Source organism: Daphnia pulicaria, chromosome 8, assembly GCF_021234035.1.
Source record: "Daphnia pulicaria isolate SC F1-1A chromosome 8, SC_F0-13Bv2, whole genome shotgun sequence".
Classification (NCBI taxonomy): Eukaryota; Metazoa; Arthropoda; class Branchiopoda; order Diplostraca; family Daphniidae; genus Daphnia; species Daphnia pulicaria.
Window position 1 is genome coordinate 3,904,186 of NC_060920.1, and position 16,230 is coordinate 3,920,415.

The 16,230-nt window shown below is 37.0% G+C and overlaps 1 protein-coding gene across 1 annotated transcript; it reads left to right on the forward strand.

Moving 5' to 3' along the window:
• Positions 1-414: 414 nt before the first annotated feature.
• Positions 415-3,627, forward strand: LOC124311876 (ionotropic receptor 93a-like). The gene is made up of 7 exons (XM_046776246.1): positions 415-486; positions 580-738; positions 2,415-2,478; positions 2,686-2,903; positions 2,988-3,110; positions 3,184-3,332; positions 3,396-3,627. The coding sequence occupies exons 1-7, from the start codon at positions 415-417 to the stop codon at positions 3,625-3,627; spliced, it is 1,017 nt and encodes a 338-aa protein (XP_046632202.1).
• Positions 3,628-16,230: the final 12,603 nt, after the last annotated feature.

Consider the following 16,230-nt stretch of genomic DNA (forward strand, 5'->3'; position numbering starts at 1 on the left):
CCATTCGTCCTCTTCATGTTCATTGGCCGGTTCAACGCACAACTAGTCGTTGTTGGGCCAAGTGAAGCGTTACCTCAACAGGAGTCAAATCCCCTAAACCGAAAACATCTTCGCTTAATTGCTTCTCCAGTAAAAAGTTTATAATGTAGTCTATGCTGGTTTAATTACTTATTTTTTTATTTTTTTGTGACATGTAAATGAATAAGCTTCCAGGAATTTTCAAATTGAATAGAAATTCGACTGGTCATGCCGTCCAGTCTGGGGGACCCGTTTCTCTCGCACTTGACTGGCTTTCTCTTCGCTACAATTTCACGTAATTATAGCGGTTATTATGTTCTTAATTTGGCAAGGAATCATACTGTGATGCATTTGTTTTCATCTTTAATTACTCCCTATAGATATTCATACATACCCATGACTGGACCTAATATGGTCGTAGATGATTTGCCAAATCAGCGAGGTGGAATGACTTTCTTACGTCAACGGGTACTCTACTTTAACACAAAAATATAGCATGAATAATTTTTATTAGCTAATAAAGCAATGTCACGTTTGAACCATTCTAAATTGTCATTTTAGGACGCTGAGTTGTATCTCGGGGCTTTAGTGGTAACATCAGAGCGATTTAAAGATGCAGATGTTTCATCTCCGTGGATGTCCGGTTCTTTTAGTATCCTCATCCCGATTCCCAATTCTTCTACTAACATTGGCGCTTTGGTCCAACCCATGAGCACCGAAGTAGCGTATACTTTATACATATATACACTACCTACTGGCGAAATTGGTAGGGGAGACCGGACCCATATTGGACCGGTTTTTCCCCATATCTCCCATCCCCTTACGTGAAAGGGAAAACATTTTTGCAAAAACACGCGAAAAAAGTTTCCGCACACCCATGATTTTTTCAGTTAAATACCTTTTAAAAAAAGTATAAAAGTTATTGAGGTTTGAATTTTTTCGTGTTTTTTTACCAGGCCGGGGTAATATTGGACAGACGCCTGTACCATGTTAGACAGGATATTAAAAGAGGGATAGGATGAATACAAAATTATGAAAAAATCAGGAAATGTAGATGGTAATTTAGTTAAACCCCAAACAAATTTTGAAAATGATATCTTTAAAACTGAAAAAGTTTTGTGATAGGGAAAGAATTACAACTTTTATATGGGGGGAGATAGGGAAAAAATGTTGGTGGCGCTGAAGTCTCTCGTTAAGATAGGACAATTTCCCTGTCCCAAATTACCCCGAGAGACCGTCCACTAAAATGTGAATATCGTCTAAACTATCATACTTATAAATAAAAATGTGGGTGAATACTGTAGCCAAATGACTAGCCTATGTTTTTATGTGAACAGATTTTACTTAACCCGTCAAACTTGGGCAAAATTGCACCGTTAGTGAGGAAAAAATTTGCGCATTTTTCCCGTGTTTTTTTATTTCTTGAATATTTCAGGAAATAACCATGAGATTTTCATGAAACTTATAGCCCCTAACAGTTAATGCTTACACTACTAAGAGTAAACTGTAGAAAAATTGGATTTTTTGAATCATTTTTACTATTTTTACCGACCCTGTCTAACGTGGTACAGTGTCCTATATGGGTCTGGCCTCCCCTACAGTGTACCAATAGGGTCCTTGCATGAATAAGGGATTCATTTTAAATAAATATCATTAGAATCAGTTTTTAACGCTGATTCTCATGGTATTTTTTTTTAAATAATAATTTCCCCCGTAATCTCACTTCAAAGTTGAGATTAGCTCCCCTCACTTTAAAACAGACCCCACTCTTTTTCGTGCTGCCTATATGACTATATCCCCTCTTTTGCCCTTAGGGCCGAAAGGCAAAAGACGGCAAAATTTCCCGTTGCTGAACAAGAAGTTGCTATGCCTACCACTAGAGAGACTCATCATTCAAGGAAAATTTTGCTGTTTTTTTCTAAATAACTAATAAAAAAAACTAATTGAAATACTTAAAATAAAGATGAACTTATTCTTCATCTTTTGCTAAAAACTAGAAGGGCGTAAGTCTAGCGCTAATTTCTTAGGATAAAAAAACAGGGCCCTTTTTTGCAGTGACATTAGAAAAGCACGGCAACTGCCCCAACTTTCGCTCGGCGAAATGGGTACAGTTGGCGCCAATTCCAGGGGGTAGGGAAATGTACATAAAGGGGTGGCGCATATTTTTAATGTTTCCAGTTATGTTTCGAACCCCCCTCAAAAAATCTTAAGACTACAGCAACTAGGTTGCTAATTAAAAAATAAAAAATAACATCGCGTAGCGCCATAAGACGCCATGCTAAAAGCGGGCGAAATTGGTACACTGTATCAATTTCGCCGGTAGGTACTGTAAACCTAATCACATTCACCCGAATTAACAATACAAAACTAATGTTGTTGTAACCACATCTTTTCAGGTATGGATTTGCGTTTGTCTATCAGTACCAGCCGTCATGGGAAGTCTGTTTGGTTTGAGCAAAGGTATTGTCTATCTAAACAAACGAATGGGATAAAAGCCATCGGAAATGGATTTCAGAGGAAGCTTTCAAATAATCGACTACGTCATTTGCGTCCTTCTTTCACAAGGTTACAAGTTTATCGAAGTTTATCTTACAATAATTTGGTTACATCAAATATTAAAAATAACGTGACGATATTTTAATGACGTTTTATTGTGTAATTGACAAGGTGCATATTGCGGAAATAGACAACTAGCAATTCGTTTTGCAGCGGCTGCCTGGTGTCTAGCTTGTTTCGTTCTTGTTCAAGCTTACAGTTCAACGCTGATTGCTTTCATCACGTCACCCAATAATAAACCTATCATTAATTCAGTGTACGATATTGAAAAAGTACCAGGTCTTAAAATCACAGTCAATAGAAACTTCGCAGCAGATTTAAGGCTGCTGGTAAGTTACTTACCCTTGCTTTGGTATTTTTTTTATTGAGTCACTTTTTTAAATGTGCAATATTCTTTATCCCCTCGTGTATAGCAAACCAATTTCAGTATTTTCAGGAAACTTGGTGATTCATTGAGAGAAGACCCGAGTCTTCGTTGCAATAAAACGGAGCTTTGCCTTGATAAAGTTCGATCTGGGGATCATGTTTACATTCACGTTAGTTAAATAAAGATTATTTTTTGTTAGCCACATGAATTAACTTTCCAGCTCCTGTTTCGTCGGCAAGCAGGGAAAACCGGTCGTCCAGAAAATCATTTCCATGGATCGAGAGAAGACAGGTTCGTGCCATTTTACAATGGCTAAAGAATCCTTTTGGCCAGGCCATCTTTATTTTTTCTTGCCAAAGAAAAGTCCATACACAGAAACTATTAACAGAGGGTATAAAATGAGCTGTTTTTAATATACACAATAGTCAAATAATAAACTAATATTTATCAACAGTATTCTAAGGATGCAGGAAACTGGAATATTGGGAAAGTCGATAGAAACATTCAATCCGGAAGTGACGAAATGTTCATTAAAGTACAACGTAAAGAAATCCGGAAAACCTCGAATTAGTTTAAAAAATCTGACAAGCGCTTTTACCCTGTTATTATTTGGGATCTGCGTTTCAATACTTACTTTAGTTGTCGAACTGATATATCATCTTCGCCACTTCACTTCTTCTCGTTAGATGCACCAGTTGCACCACATATAGGTAGAGGCATTAAGGGGGAGGGTTTTCAACCCCATAAGACGGCGTCCATAAGCTCATGGAATCAGAAAGAAACAGCTATGCTTTCCTCTGCTGCCTCTTGTGGTTTTGTGATGAACTACGAGCAATACTGCCAAATTTTGTAGATTGCACACTGCGCAAGTGTTTTAAGAACTATATTTTCAATGGTTTGCCGCAGATGCGTAAATCACAGTAATAATGTATTATTTTTTAAGAGCTTCAATTTTGTTAAATTAATAAGAGAAGTAAAAAAAAAGGTGCATGTTGAAATTCGAACCTCTATAATCTTGGTTCGTAATACGACTTCTTAGCCACTATACCCACCGACTGATGTAAGACGCTTAAAATGTTAGGTATATATACATTTTACAGGCCTGTTTTGGAACAATTTCTACTTGCGCCCTGAGAGGGCAGCAGAGGAAAGCATAGATGTTGAAACGTAGGAGGATGGGAAAGAATGGAACTCGGAAAAACCGTGCCGCAACCCAAAGGCAAATCTCTTGAAAGACCTCCCCCTTAATGGGGTTCCACATCTTTTTTCGCATTTGATTCCATCGCGGCAACGCAGCAGTTGACCAGAGAATCCGACTGCTACAAGAGCCCGCATCACCTTGTCTGGCTTTGTCAGACCAGTTTACCAAGGTTAGATGACGTCAGAAAAATTCAGAAAAATTCGACTGCTGCGTTGCCCTGATGGCAAAAAATACGAAAAAAGATGTCGAACAGCCCTATAGTTCAATGGAGAGACAATGTGGTCATCGAGGGTGACGGCTCGATTCCCTCTATATCTCAAGGAGACGAATTTTTATGGTATACTGTCCAACCATATACTAATATTTTGGTGTTTTTTTGTTCAAATTCATAGTTTATATAAATTTGTGTTCGATCAGCATTAATTATTAATAACTTACTGAATTTCCTGAGAATTTAATAGACGGCAAACGTTAGATACTGATTTAGCTGTTTTATTATTTTTACATTAGATTTTTTTATAACATCGCTTTTTCTGGCGATAAATCAGTCTATTGCTTTGCACCTTGGCAACCGGCGTTGCCCGGTTGTTCTTACGGGTCTTTCTCATCCAAAACACCGTCCACCAATTTTTCGAGATCTTCCTCTTCCACTGTATTCAATAAACGCTGCTTCACAACCAGTCTCCGGTATTCCCCTTTCTCTGTGCGGACTCGTACGGCTCGTACAGTGTCGTCTCCCTTGATTCATGGAGTGGCTTTATGTGAAATACAAAGACTCCACTATCGATTTGTTTATTCGTCCACTGGAGTAGCCATCACCTCCAGAAGGACTCAGCTAATGCTTATAAAGCTAGATATCTTCGCCGCAACAAGCTGCTGGAATACTCAATAACGTCGGTTAGTACGTGTTGGTGGGCCCATTGAACTGTCGTCTCGGGGATCATCGGTCAACACTCAGCTAGATGAGTGAGATGATGAGAGAGAATGATTGAGTTAAGCATGGCCTCTACTTCGACCAATAACGTGATTCAAACCTCTTCGGATAAAGTTTAACGAAAATGATACGCAGGGCTATATTGGCAGGTTGTGCGATGCACACCACTCCAAAATGCGGTGCCGACAGGGGAGAAAATGTCCATCTAACTCTTGCTTCGGCCATCTTCTTGTTTATTTCTCCAGTTCATGCCATCTGATCAAGAGCTTCTCTCAGTTCGTCTTCTTCCACCAAAAACCGGCTGAAACTGGTTGCCAGCTCGCTAAAAAGTTTATAGGCCAACCGGACCGCTCCTTGCTCCACTCCTCTTTGAACTCTTGCTTGACAAAATTAGTTCCGTTTTTGCCGCTATCGATTTTTTCGGTGCTCCTCTTCCTGCCACAAAGTGTCGGTAAGCCTTTAAGAATGATTCGGCGCCCATCTTTATGGATAATTCAATGTTGACGTTGCGGGTGACTATGGTTATGGTTATTCAATTTCTATAGCGCACTTTCCAACTAAATGTTCAAATGACGCTGGTTAGTTTCCAATTTGGAAGATGTGATTAAACACATCAGAGTATATTCAACGTCCTATCCTCGAAAGCAATCAAGGATCCTGTGTTTATGCGTGCAACCTCAAGGGCGCTACGGCTTACATTTTTATGACGGGTTCAGCTGGGGTTCGAAACCAGAGCCTCATTGCCTTTTTTCTAAAGCGTTGACGCTCTAGTCCACTACACCCCACATCCCCACTAGGCATGTAAAAAAACATCCACCGCGTTTCCCTACAGATTTTCCCGTCGTTAATATTTGCAAATATTAACCTTGGTAGCACGCCTCTATCCATAGGATGTACGTAGCCCATCTATCAGCCGAGTGAGATATCTTAACCCGACGTCCATAGGATTGTGTATGTCTATACTAATGTCGCGCTGTAAGACATCCAAATGGGTACGGCTTACAGCCGTCTTCAAATGTCACTCTATAACAAATCTTTTTGTGGACAGTTTATGGATATCACCATGAGTAAATTTTTAGACATGTTTTTTGTGTCCAGAAAACATTCTCATTCCCCTTTTCTTTAGATTGAATATGGACTTGTTTTGAACTTATTCCGAACCATTATTATTCTTTCCCCAATGAAGTAACGAATAAAGAAGGAAACTGAATTCAAGAAACTTGTTTATTAAATGAATTGACACAACTACATCATCTCTAAAATCTAAATTGATTTGCGACAGCATAGCTTAGGGACGGGTCGAGTGATGTAGTGTTACATAATTATTAAGATGGCTGCGCATCATCATCATACAACTGTGCAAATTGACTTGATGACAATTATTCTATGTTGACAGATGTATCTGGATAAAGGCAAAGGTCTGAAAACAAAAAGGATTATGACAGATGTCTAAGTTTTCAATTATGGAACACGAATAATTTATACCTGTCTATCTGAAAATTTACGAGAGAAAACATGTAAAACAAACTCATTTGCTCAGAATTAGGACAGTTTTCACTTAGGTTTGAGGTAAATTTTCCGAACAACTAGTTAACGAGATTTTAATTCTTAATTCAATCCAATGTTGCACTCACAGTACTGAAAAAGAGATCATAAATTAAAACGTAGCAACGGGATAATGGCACAACAGTGACTAGAGTATAATTAGAATACTTACATCGTGGGTCGACGTCGGACGAGCCACTAAGATGATCGGGCACATCATATGCTAAATATGGGCCAAAAACCAATTGTATGAACTCGCCATTGTTGATTGCTAGCTTCAGCTGGTATGCAGTTCGATAGGTTCCCCGCTGTCAGAAGTTTTCTCATAATGATTCTCCATATTGTTGACTGACGAGTAAAAGCCTGGACTTTCAATTTGACTTTGTGTTGATTGTGTCAAACTAGACTGGACCACTGTACAAGTTTAAGAAAATAATAGACATTTTAAACAGAAAAATGAAAAGTGTTCTCCTACTTGAGTGATTAAAAGTTTCAGTCAGTTCATTAGGCATAGGTGCGGCATTTGAAGGATTCATGCATTCGAAATCACCTCTGTACTGGAAATTGATTAGGTGTTGGGAAGTATAAAGCACGAATTTTCTTGATCCTTTTCCGTCTTTCTAAGCGATTTTCATCAGATTCAGAAGTGGTGTTGATGTCTGAATTATATGCCCTAGACACCTTATTTCGTGCTTGACTGTATGTGTCAGAATGAAGAATTGAAATTGGTATGCACAAATTAATTCAATGACCAGTCGGCAAACAACAAATGTTTACCGAATAGTTCTCTGTACACACATCTGTAGTTTTACCAAGTCGAGTTAGGCTGCTCTCTCTTTGCACAAGCTATATCTTCACGTTTGGCGGGATAATAATAATTCTCTCTTACTTTTGTAGTAGTTCCTAGATTTGTAGAACTGATTTAAAGGACAAAGGCATATATTCTCGGAATAAATGTTGAATCCGCGTAAAATAAAACATTGTATTGCACCTGTCTGCATAGGGGAGAGTTGTACTAGTTGGCGCTTTTTTTATTTTTGAGCCCACATTTTTTTATTTCTCAATATTTTTTATCCCATCTAGGCTTTAAAAAAAGAGGAAATAATTAGCTATAAAAAGCGTGTTTTTAGTTTCTGACAATTTGCTTTGTTTGAAACCAAAAGTGCTTTAAAAATGAAGGAGGGTGGGTTGAGTCGGGGGGGGGGGGGGGCAACATGCTCATGTACGCGGGGTAGTACGGCCTATGTTATTCTTAAGGGCTAAAAGAACACCTGGCGATGGCGTCATCAACTAAATTTTCCGAAAAATGTCCCTCCCATCTCTAACCCAGCAACACAAGTTGCCCCGAGAAAAGGTTTCTTCGTTATTATTGCGTTTTGAAGCAATTATTTTGTTAATACAAATAATTCAAAATTGGTTTCTGAAAGAAGAAAGATTTTCCTTTCAGAAAATTATTTTTCATAAATTTTAAGTTAATTAGGGAAGTCCACAAAAGGAAAAAGAAAACTAAATGGACGAACATTTAAGGGCCAAAAAATTATTATTTGCTGTATCCATACTACATGGACTATTTCCATAATTTTTTTATAAAGATGCGCATTATTAAAAACTGTAACTGGTAATTTTTAAAATGCAATCCTTCGATCGCAAGATGACGAAAACCGGTGCCAACTTACACACTACCTCAATTGCCCCGTTCTTCCCTATAAAGCAATATGCTTGACATAATTCCGCTTCTGTCTCATCTCTAGGCAAAAGTTAGGCTTTGTGTCTAAAGTTACCAAGTCTGAAGGGAGAACTTGCGATGCCCAGTATCGCATGCCACATGAAAGGATTGGCCTATCAAATAAAAATATTCCAAAAACATAATTTAGAAATTTGAATAACGAAGCGCATCAAGCGCATGAAAAACACTTTACTGAAGAAAGAATAGTCGACTATCTTTTTTTTTGATAAGTCAACTGTATGGAAGGAAATGAGTAAAATGGTCGAATTAACCGAGTGAAAGTGTCTCCTGCATGCGATGTACGGCCGTGTACGATACTTTTATGCAGACTGGCATGAAAAATTTGAATAGATTGTTACACTTATTCTGTAATAAAAACTAAAATGAAATTAATTTGTTTGGGATGGACGGGAAAAAGCGCAATTTAGTGAAGTGTCCTTATTCATTTTTTATTTGTACAAAGAAACAAAAATACAAATGGAAATTTAGAAATCTGCAAATGAAATGTTAAATACTGTTTTCTTTTTAGAGTACACTGAATGGAAGGCTGACAATTTAGCTATCAACATGATAACTCCTTCGCTATTTTTTCCAACTTTGTACGATATTGTTTGAGGGTCAGTTTGGACTGCAATCGGGAGTGTTATTTCCATAGTTCCCATTGGAATACTTTCAACATTACTGCGATTTCTTTTAAGTTCACCTTTTAAGCCCATGATCATTGAACTTGTTGTTTGCTTTCCAGTTTCGACTTTCATTTCAGAAGAGAAGAGGCCATCGACAGTGTAAAGAAGTTTTGGCCGCGTGTAGGAAATGGAGGCTGTAGTTGAAGCCGGGCCACTGCCTAAAAGCGATAATTGAATAGGTTCAACCACGCCACTAGGCAATGAAACACAAACACACACTTTTTCTGCCATGGTTTCCGAATCTTCGTATATATCGATGAGCAGAGGATAATTATGGAAAGTAATCCTCGAATCCCTGTCTTCTAAATCATCTTCAACCACGTCTTCGTCTTCCTCAAAGCGAGACCGTTTAGTAGAGTTGCCAGCAGACGAGTTGGAAGAAGAGCAACCCGCAGCATCGTCTAGTGTCCATTTTTTCTTTGTGTAAATTACTGCAACAGGATACAAGTGAATGTGTGTGAAATAAGAAAAGCAATAAATTAAAAAAAATGTGACATACACTCAAGTCCATTCAGTAGCTTTAACTGACGAAAATTGTTGGAAAAGACGGCCATAGAAAATCTTGAAAATTCTGCATGAAAGGAAAAAGCTTCCTTCGGAGTAGTTTTTGCAGTGATCTTTCCATTTTCGAACATTTCGACTAATAATAAATGGGCTTTGCAAGGGGGACTGTGTTTCCATACTGGATTACCCATTTCCTTACTAGGCTGTCTTGCAGCCTAGTAAGCCAGTAAATGCACTTTGCAAGTAGAAATTTTTGTGATAGCAGCAGTATTTTAACAGAATTCTTACTTTTAAAATCGCAAAAGTCGAAAGTTTCGAAACATTTCAAGTTTGCCATATTTTTTAAGCAACAAATTTTTTCGGTTTTTCTCATATTTCTCAATTTTATTCTATGAATTTTTCCAGATTCAATCGCAACTCATTAAGATGCAATTATTACATGCACAAAAACATTTTTTATGCTCATTTATAATTTAAGCTATTTGTTATGATTGTGAAAATTCGGCAAAAATGTCAAGCAGACAACCCTTGGAAATACGCTTTGCTCACTTTATCAGTTGTTTAGTTTTACTTTTATTTTAGCTAATACGATGGCAACTCCTGAATCTTTTTGGCGGTTAGGTGGTAAAATTACTGGCCATCCCACTGAAGGTAGCTTGTCTACAGGTTATCGTAAATTTAAATCGTATTTTGGTACGACTCCAGTTGTTTGTGTTGCTGCTTGGGATAATTTTGATTCTGGACGACCACCAAAATCAGAACCAAAACATCTTTTGTGGGCATTGTTGCACTTAAAGCAATATTGCACTGAGCATGTAAATACTACCCTGGTAGGAGTGACGGAAAAAACATTTCGAAAATGGTGCAACATCTTTATTCGTCTTCTTGCAAAAATGCCAGTGGTAAGAAAAAGTAGTTTTCTCGTTTCATTTTTTTAAAAGAACTGATCAATTTTTATTTGTTTGCCCGTATTTTTAGTTAGAGTGGGAGAATCGCTTCTTACTAGCACCTAGAGACGCAAACATATTCGTCTCCATTGATGGAACAGATTTCAGAATTCAGGAATAATCTCCCTTTAACCCTAAGTGGTATTCACACAAGTTCCATGGCCCTGGCTTAAGATACGAGCTAGGAATTTGTATACGAACTGGGTATATTGTTTGGGCTTGTGGAGGCCTTCCGTGCGGCGAGTGGTCAGACCTTAAGCTGGCCAGGCATGCTTTTGTTCTTGGCCTTCAAGAAGGAGAAAAAGCCATAGCTGACCGAGGGTATAAAGATCACAATTATTTTGAAATCCCAAATCGTCATAATGATGTAAAGAAAAAAAAAATAATGGCAAGACACGAGACTTTAAACCACCGATTGAAACTTTTTCGTTGCTTGAGTGAAAAATTTCGTCATGATTTGCACTTACACCCATTGTATTTTCATGCTGTTGTCAATTTGACGCAAATGATGTTTGAACATGGTGACCCATTATATTCGATTGATTTTTTTAATTAAAAAAATTCCAAACGCATGCGCATTGGAAATGTGGTTTACTGTGTAGTTTCGATAAACGATTCAGTGGATATTATTTTACTAATTTCACTTTTTCCCGTTCATCCTTGAGTTGCCGGAAGCATATCGGTGAGTTCTAAAGGTCTCCTTTTAGAATCTTTACCTTTTGGCATTTCATTGATGGGGATATAGGTTCATCCAGCCACCGCCGCATACAAATTGCGTTTGGTTGTGTATGCGGCGGTGGAATCGGCTTTATTTAATATCTGAATAACTTAATAATGATAAAAGATATCTTATACATTGGTATCTTAGCTATTTTTGTAGACAAATAGAAATATTTTAGAACAAATACTTCCCTAGGAATAATGAATTTACGGAGGGACTGTCCACCATAAGGTCCCTTGTAAACTTCTATCCGTGCCTTTATCCGTGTATTTATTACATTATACTAATTTTTCTAAGTTTAACATTTTCAATTGCATTATTTTAACAATAAATATTAATATTTTAAGGAGGGTTTGGAATACACATAAATATTACTACAAAGAACAAAATTCATGAAAAAATCTCGTGATGCAATTTGTCCCCGATTGAAAATTTTCTTGACTCCACTATATATTAATGCTGTTCATTAAAGAGTAATCAAACACAAACGCCTATAAATAGATGGCTTAGCAACTAGGCCTATACTATAACTATACTCCTAGAGATACGGACGGAATTGAGCCGTCATCCCACTCGCTTTAATTTTTTTTGCTAAATCTGTTATAGCTACACGTGAGAACTAATGAGGAGAATTAAGGTGGCAAAAGCGAAAAGTCAATTCGACCAAAAAAACTATAAATGAGACACATATTCCAAATATCAAAAGAGAAAAAGCGCTTGTCAGATTTTTTAGACTAATTTGAGGTTTTCCGGTTTTCTTGATATTATTCTTCGATAAACATTCCTTCGCTTCAGGGTTGAATGTTGCTACCCATTTGCCCAATAGACCAGTTTCCTGCATCCTTAATATGCTGGTAATATAACAGCAACTGGGGTTAATTATTTGACTGGTTACATATAGATAGAACATAATTTTGTACCCTCGATTAATAGTTTCTGTATAAGAGCTATTTTTTGGCAAGAAGAAATGAAGATGGCCCGGCCAAAAGGTTTCTGAAGCCATAGTAAAGTGGCACAATCCTGTCTGCTCTCGATCCATGGCAATAATTTTTTGGATGACCGGTTTTCCCTGTTTGACGAAACAGAAATAAACAACAAGTTCGTTTTTATAGTTTGTGTACAGAAAAACATTTTGAATCATGCGAACCTACAGAAATTAAAAGCAAAAGTACATACCAGAAGTATAGGTATGGACGAGAGAAGCACATGGGAAATCACATTAATACAGTTACCATTCAAAACAAGTTTCGTTTTGCAATATTGCATATGAAAACCCCCAAAAAATGAGCCAACTAGTGCACTTCTTTCCTACCTATACTTCAGGTAGGTACTGTATAATATGATATTTTGCAAAATTATGTGAATGTCCACTTAAGTTCTTAGACCCAGAGTTTTAATAGTGCTAACATAATCTCTTTGCCAAGGTTCCAGATTCTTCTTTTAAGTGAACCATAAGAAATTTTTCGAGACTTCTTGAGGTTTTTTCCGGGTTTTCAAAAATGTATTACAAATTGTTACGGATTTTTTTCATTTTCTCGGTCAAGGACTTCTCCGGTCAAGAAAACAACCAAAAAACTAGTCAGGAACCCCTTGCTCTTTAACAACTTACGTGAATGTAAACATAGTTTCCAGATCGAACTTTATCAAGACAAAGTTCTGTTCTGTTGCAACGAAGGTTTGGGTCTTCTCTCAATGAATCTCCAAGTTTCGTGAAAATGCTGAAATTGTTTTGCTATTCACCAGAAGAAACAAATGTTAATACAAAAATGGGTGAAATACAAATTTAAAAATCAACCAAAAACTACTTGCCCTAAGCAATAAATCTGCTCCAAGATTTCTATTGACTGTGATTTTTAGACCAGGGACATTTGGAATATCGTACACCGAATTGATTATAGGTTTATTATTTGGTGAAGTTATGAACGCGATGAGTGTTGAGCTGTAGGCTTGAACAAGAACGAAACATCCCAGACACCACGCCGCAGCAGCTAAACGAATCGCTAGTTGTCTATTTCCGCAATATGCACCTTATTAGAATAAATGCCATCCGATAACTTCACATCATTTCTTATTTTTTGATAAGTCCGAATCGTAACATTAATTGTGTACCTTGGGAAAGAAGAACGCCGATGACGTAGTCGATTATTTGAAAACTGTCTCTGAAATTCATTCGCGATGGCTTACATCTCATTCGTTTATTCATGGCGATAATACACTTGCTCAAACCTAAAAGACTTGCCATGACTGTTGGTACTGATAGACAAATGTATATCCACACCTTAAATTGTTTGGTGAAAATTTGTATTAATTTAGTAAGGAGGTATTAGATGTTATAAATAGATTCTTTTCTTACCTCGGTTCTCATGGGCTGAATCAAAGCGCCAATGTTAGTAGAAGCATTAGGGATTGGTATAAGGATACTAAAAGAACCGGACAACCACGGAGATGAAAAATCTGCATTTTTAAATCGCTCTACTGATTCGACTAAAGCCCCGAGATACAATTCAGCCTCCTGAAATGAAAAATGTAGAATATGTTGGATGTAATTTTTTTATTTTGTAACTTTAATGATGTTAAATGAGAGTTAACTCCTTGACGTAAGAAAGTCATTCCTCCTCGTTGATTTGGCAAATCATCTACGATCATATTAGGTCCAGTCATTGGGATGTATGAATATCTACATGAAAGATGCATTATAGGGAATCTGATTCTCTGCCAAATAAAATATACAATTGGCGAAATTATACGTGAAATTGTAGCGAAGAGAAAGCCACTCAAGGGCGAGAGAAACGGGTCCCGCAGTCTGGACGACATGGCCAGTCGAATTTCTTTTCACTTCGTAAATACCCGGAAGCTTTACACGTTCCGAAAAACTAAAATAAGTAATTCAACAAGCATTGTATGGCTTTATCAAACATGTCTTACTGGACTAGCAATTAAGCGAAGATGCTTCCCGTTAAGTGGAATCATTTCCCGCTGAGGCAAAGCATCACGAAGCAACACGTAACCGACTTTCTTTGCATTGGTACTGCAAAGAAAAGTAAAAAGAACGAATGGCAATAATCGCATCATCGTTACTTTGTGACTGCCATGGTGTTCAGCGATATTGGAAGCTTTTTATATGTTTGTAAGTTATTGATTTTTAATATTTCAAATACCAAAGAAATCTAAAATATGATGTTTTTTTATTTTACAGCCCTATTGCCATGGATACGAATTAAATATTTTCGCCCACCTTTTTCTGTTTTTTCAAAAGATTGTATATCTTCCTTTTGCCAAGTGAAACTACACAATTGATAATTATTAGCAATTTCATGTCGTTGTGGAACAGGAAATCACTGTGGCAATCATAGAGTTACATATTCAATGTATACTTTATGATATCTATTGCGCAAATCACAAACCATATTTGTCTTGCTGTGAGTTTTAGTTGAGATTTGCCACTACTGAGACAAGAAAAAAATAAAAAAATAATTTGTAGTGTCCAGATATATAAGTGCATAATTATTCTTCAAATAGGATGAATTGAACCAAAAAAAATGTGGAAACATGAAATAGTGTCATACCTATAATTTTTCTAAAATTCAGCTTTATCTTTATTTCTCTTTCAACTTTATCAAGTTTGAGTGGGGAATTATATCGCTAGAGAACTTGGCCAATCTTGTTATTACTTAAAAGCTTATTTCTGAGATGGGAGAAGAAATTAATGTTGAAACATATCTGTTGTCATGGAGTCACGGGCAAAGTGAAAAAATCGGATATAGTGATCGATCGCTTGCTGGGCAAGCGGACGTCACTAAAACTCTGGGTTCGGGCTCTGGGATCTAAAACTCGGGGAATGGACTCGGGGGTCGCCATTTGCTCCAAAATTCATTGAATTTCGAATCTTATTCACAAGAAAAAGCAAGGGAAATTGTTCATCTCGGCTATTAAATTACTTTATTTAACAATTAAAAATAACTATAACAGATAGAAAATCCCGGATTTCACCATTTGGGTTCCGCAAAATTTCAAAAAAATTGTTTATTTGGGGGACTGGCTGCGATGCCTCAGTCAATATTTCCCAAAAAATTAAAACCCCCAAAACCCCCAAACGGCATGAGTTGTGGACTCATTGTTAATACAAAAAAAATCAATGTATAATAATGATGTGTTAAATACCTTCTTCAACCCACGAGAGAACTAAGAGAACAGCGAAAAAAAAACAAAAATAATAAATATGTTAAATATAATTCATGAGTCCATTAAAGTTGTACAAACAACTTATCCCTGAGGGATTTAGTTCACTAAATAACCGAAGGTTTAGAGGTCTTTATAGCAGCATAGGCTCCTCCTCCATCGGGCGACCTGAAAAGCTTTATTGGGATTTTTTTTTCAACCAATAGGAATCGTGGAAAATGAAAATGGTCAGTAATGACGAATTCATCAGATTTCCAAGCTAAAACTGGTAGATTTACATTACGGGAAATGAAACTAACGATGGTTCGCATCGTTTTTATGCTTTAAACATGAATCCGTGTGACATTCTTATCTTTTTTTTGCTTTTTAAAAAGTATTCGTCGGCCATTTTGAAATTTTTTTTCAGCATTTCAACATTTCAAACATAGATGCGCAAACATGACTTGCTAAGTAAACAATAGTAACTAGACTGAAGTGTAAGTTTCAAACGATGTAAAAAAGCTTTGGAAAGTGGAACATTTTACTACTTTCGGCACTGGCTATGATGAGTCAGAGAAAGGGGATGAGAAAGGCTGGATCCATTCTGAAACAGAGGGAATTATAGCTAGTATGTAGGCCGTGATGGTAGTAGGCCATGCTTTCATTGCAGGACTTTCTGCAAATGAAACATTTCCTAAATTTCTTAACACTGTATTCAACTAAACTTAAACTAACTTTAAATCCCGAAGGTGCCCAAGGGGCTTTATCATTATTTTTCTCTTTATTCAACTTTATTTTTTAATTCGCGTAGGACATAGTGGGTGAACACAGAAAATAAATGGGAAAAAGTTAAATTTGATTTTCTAT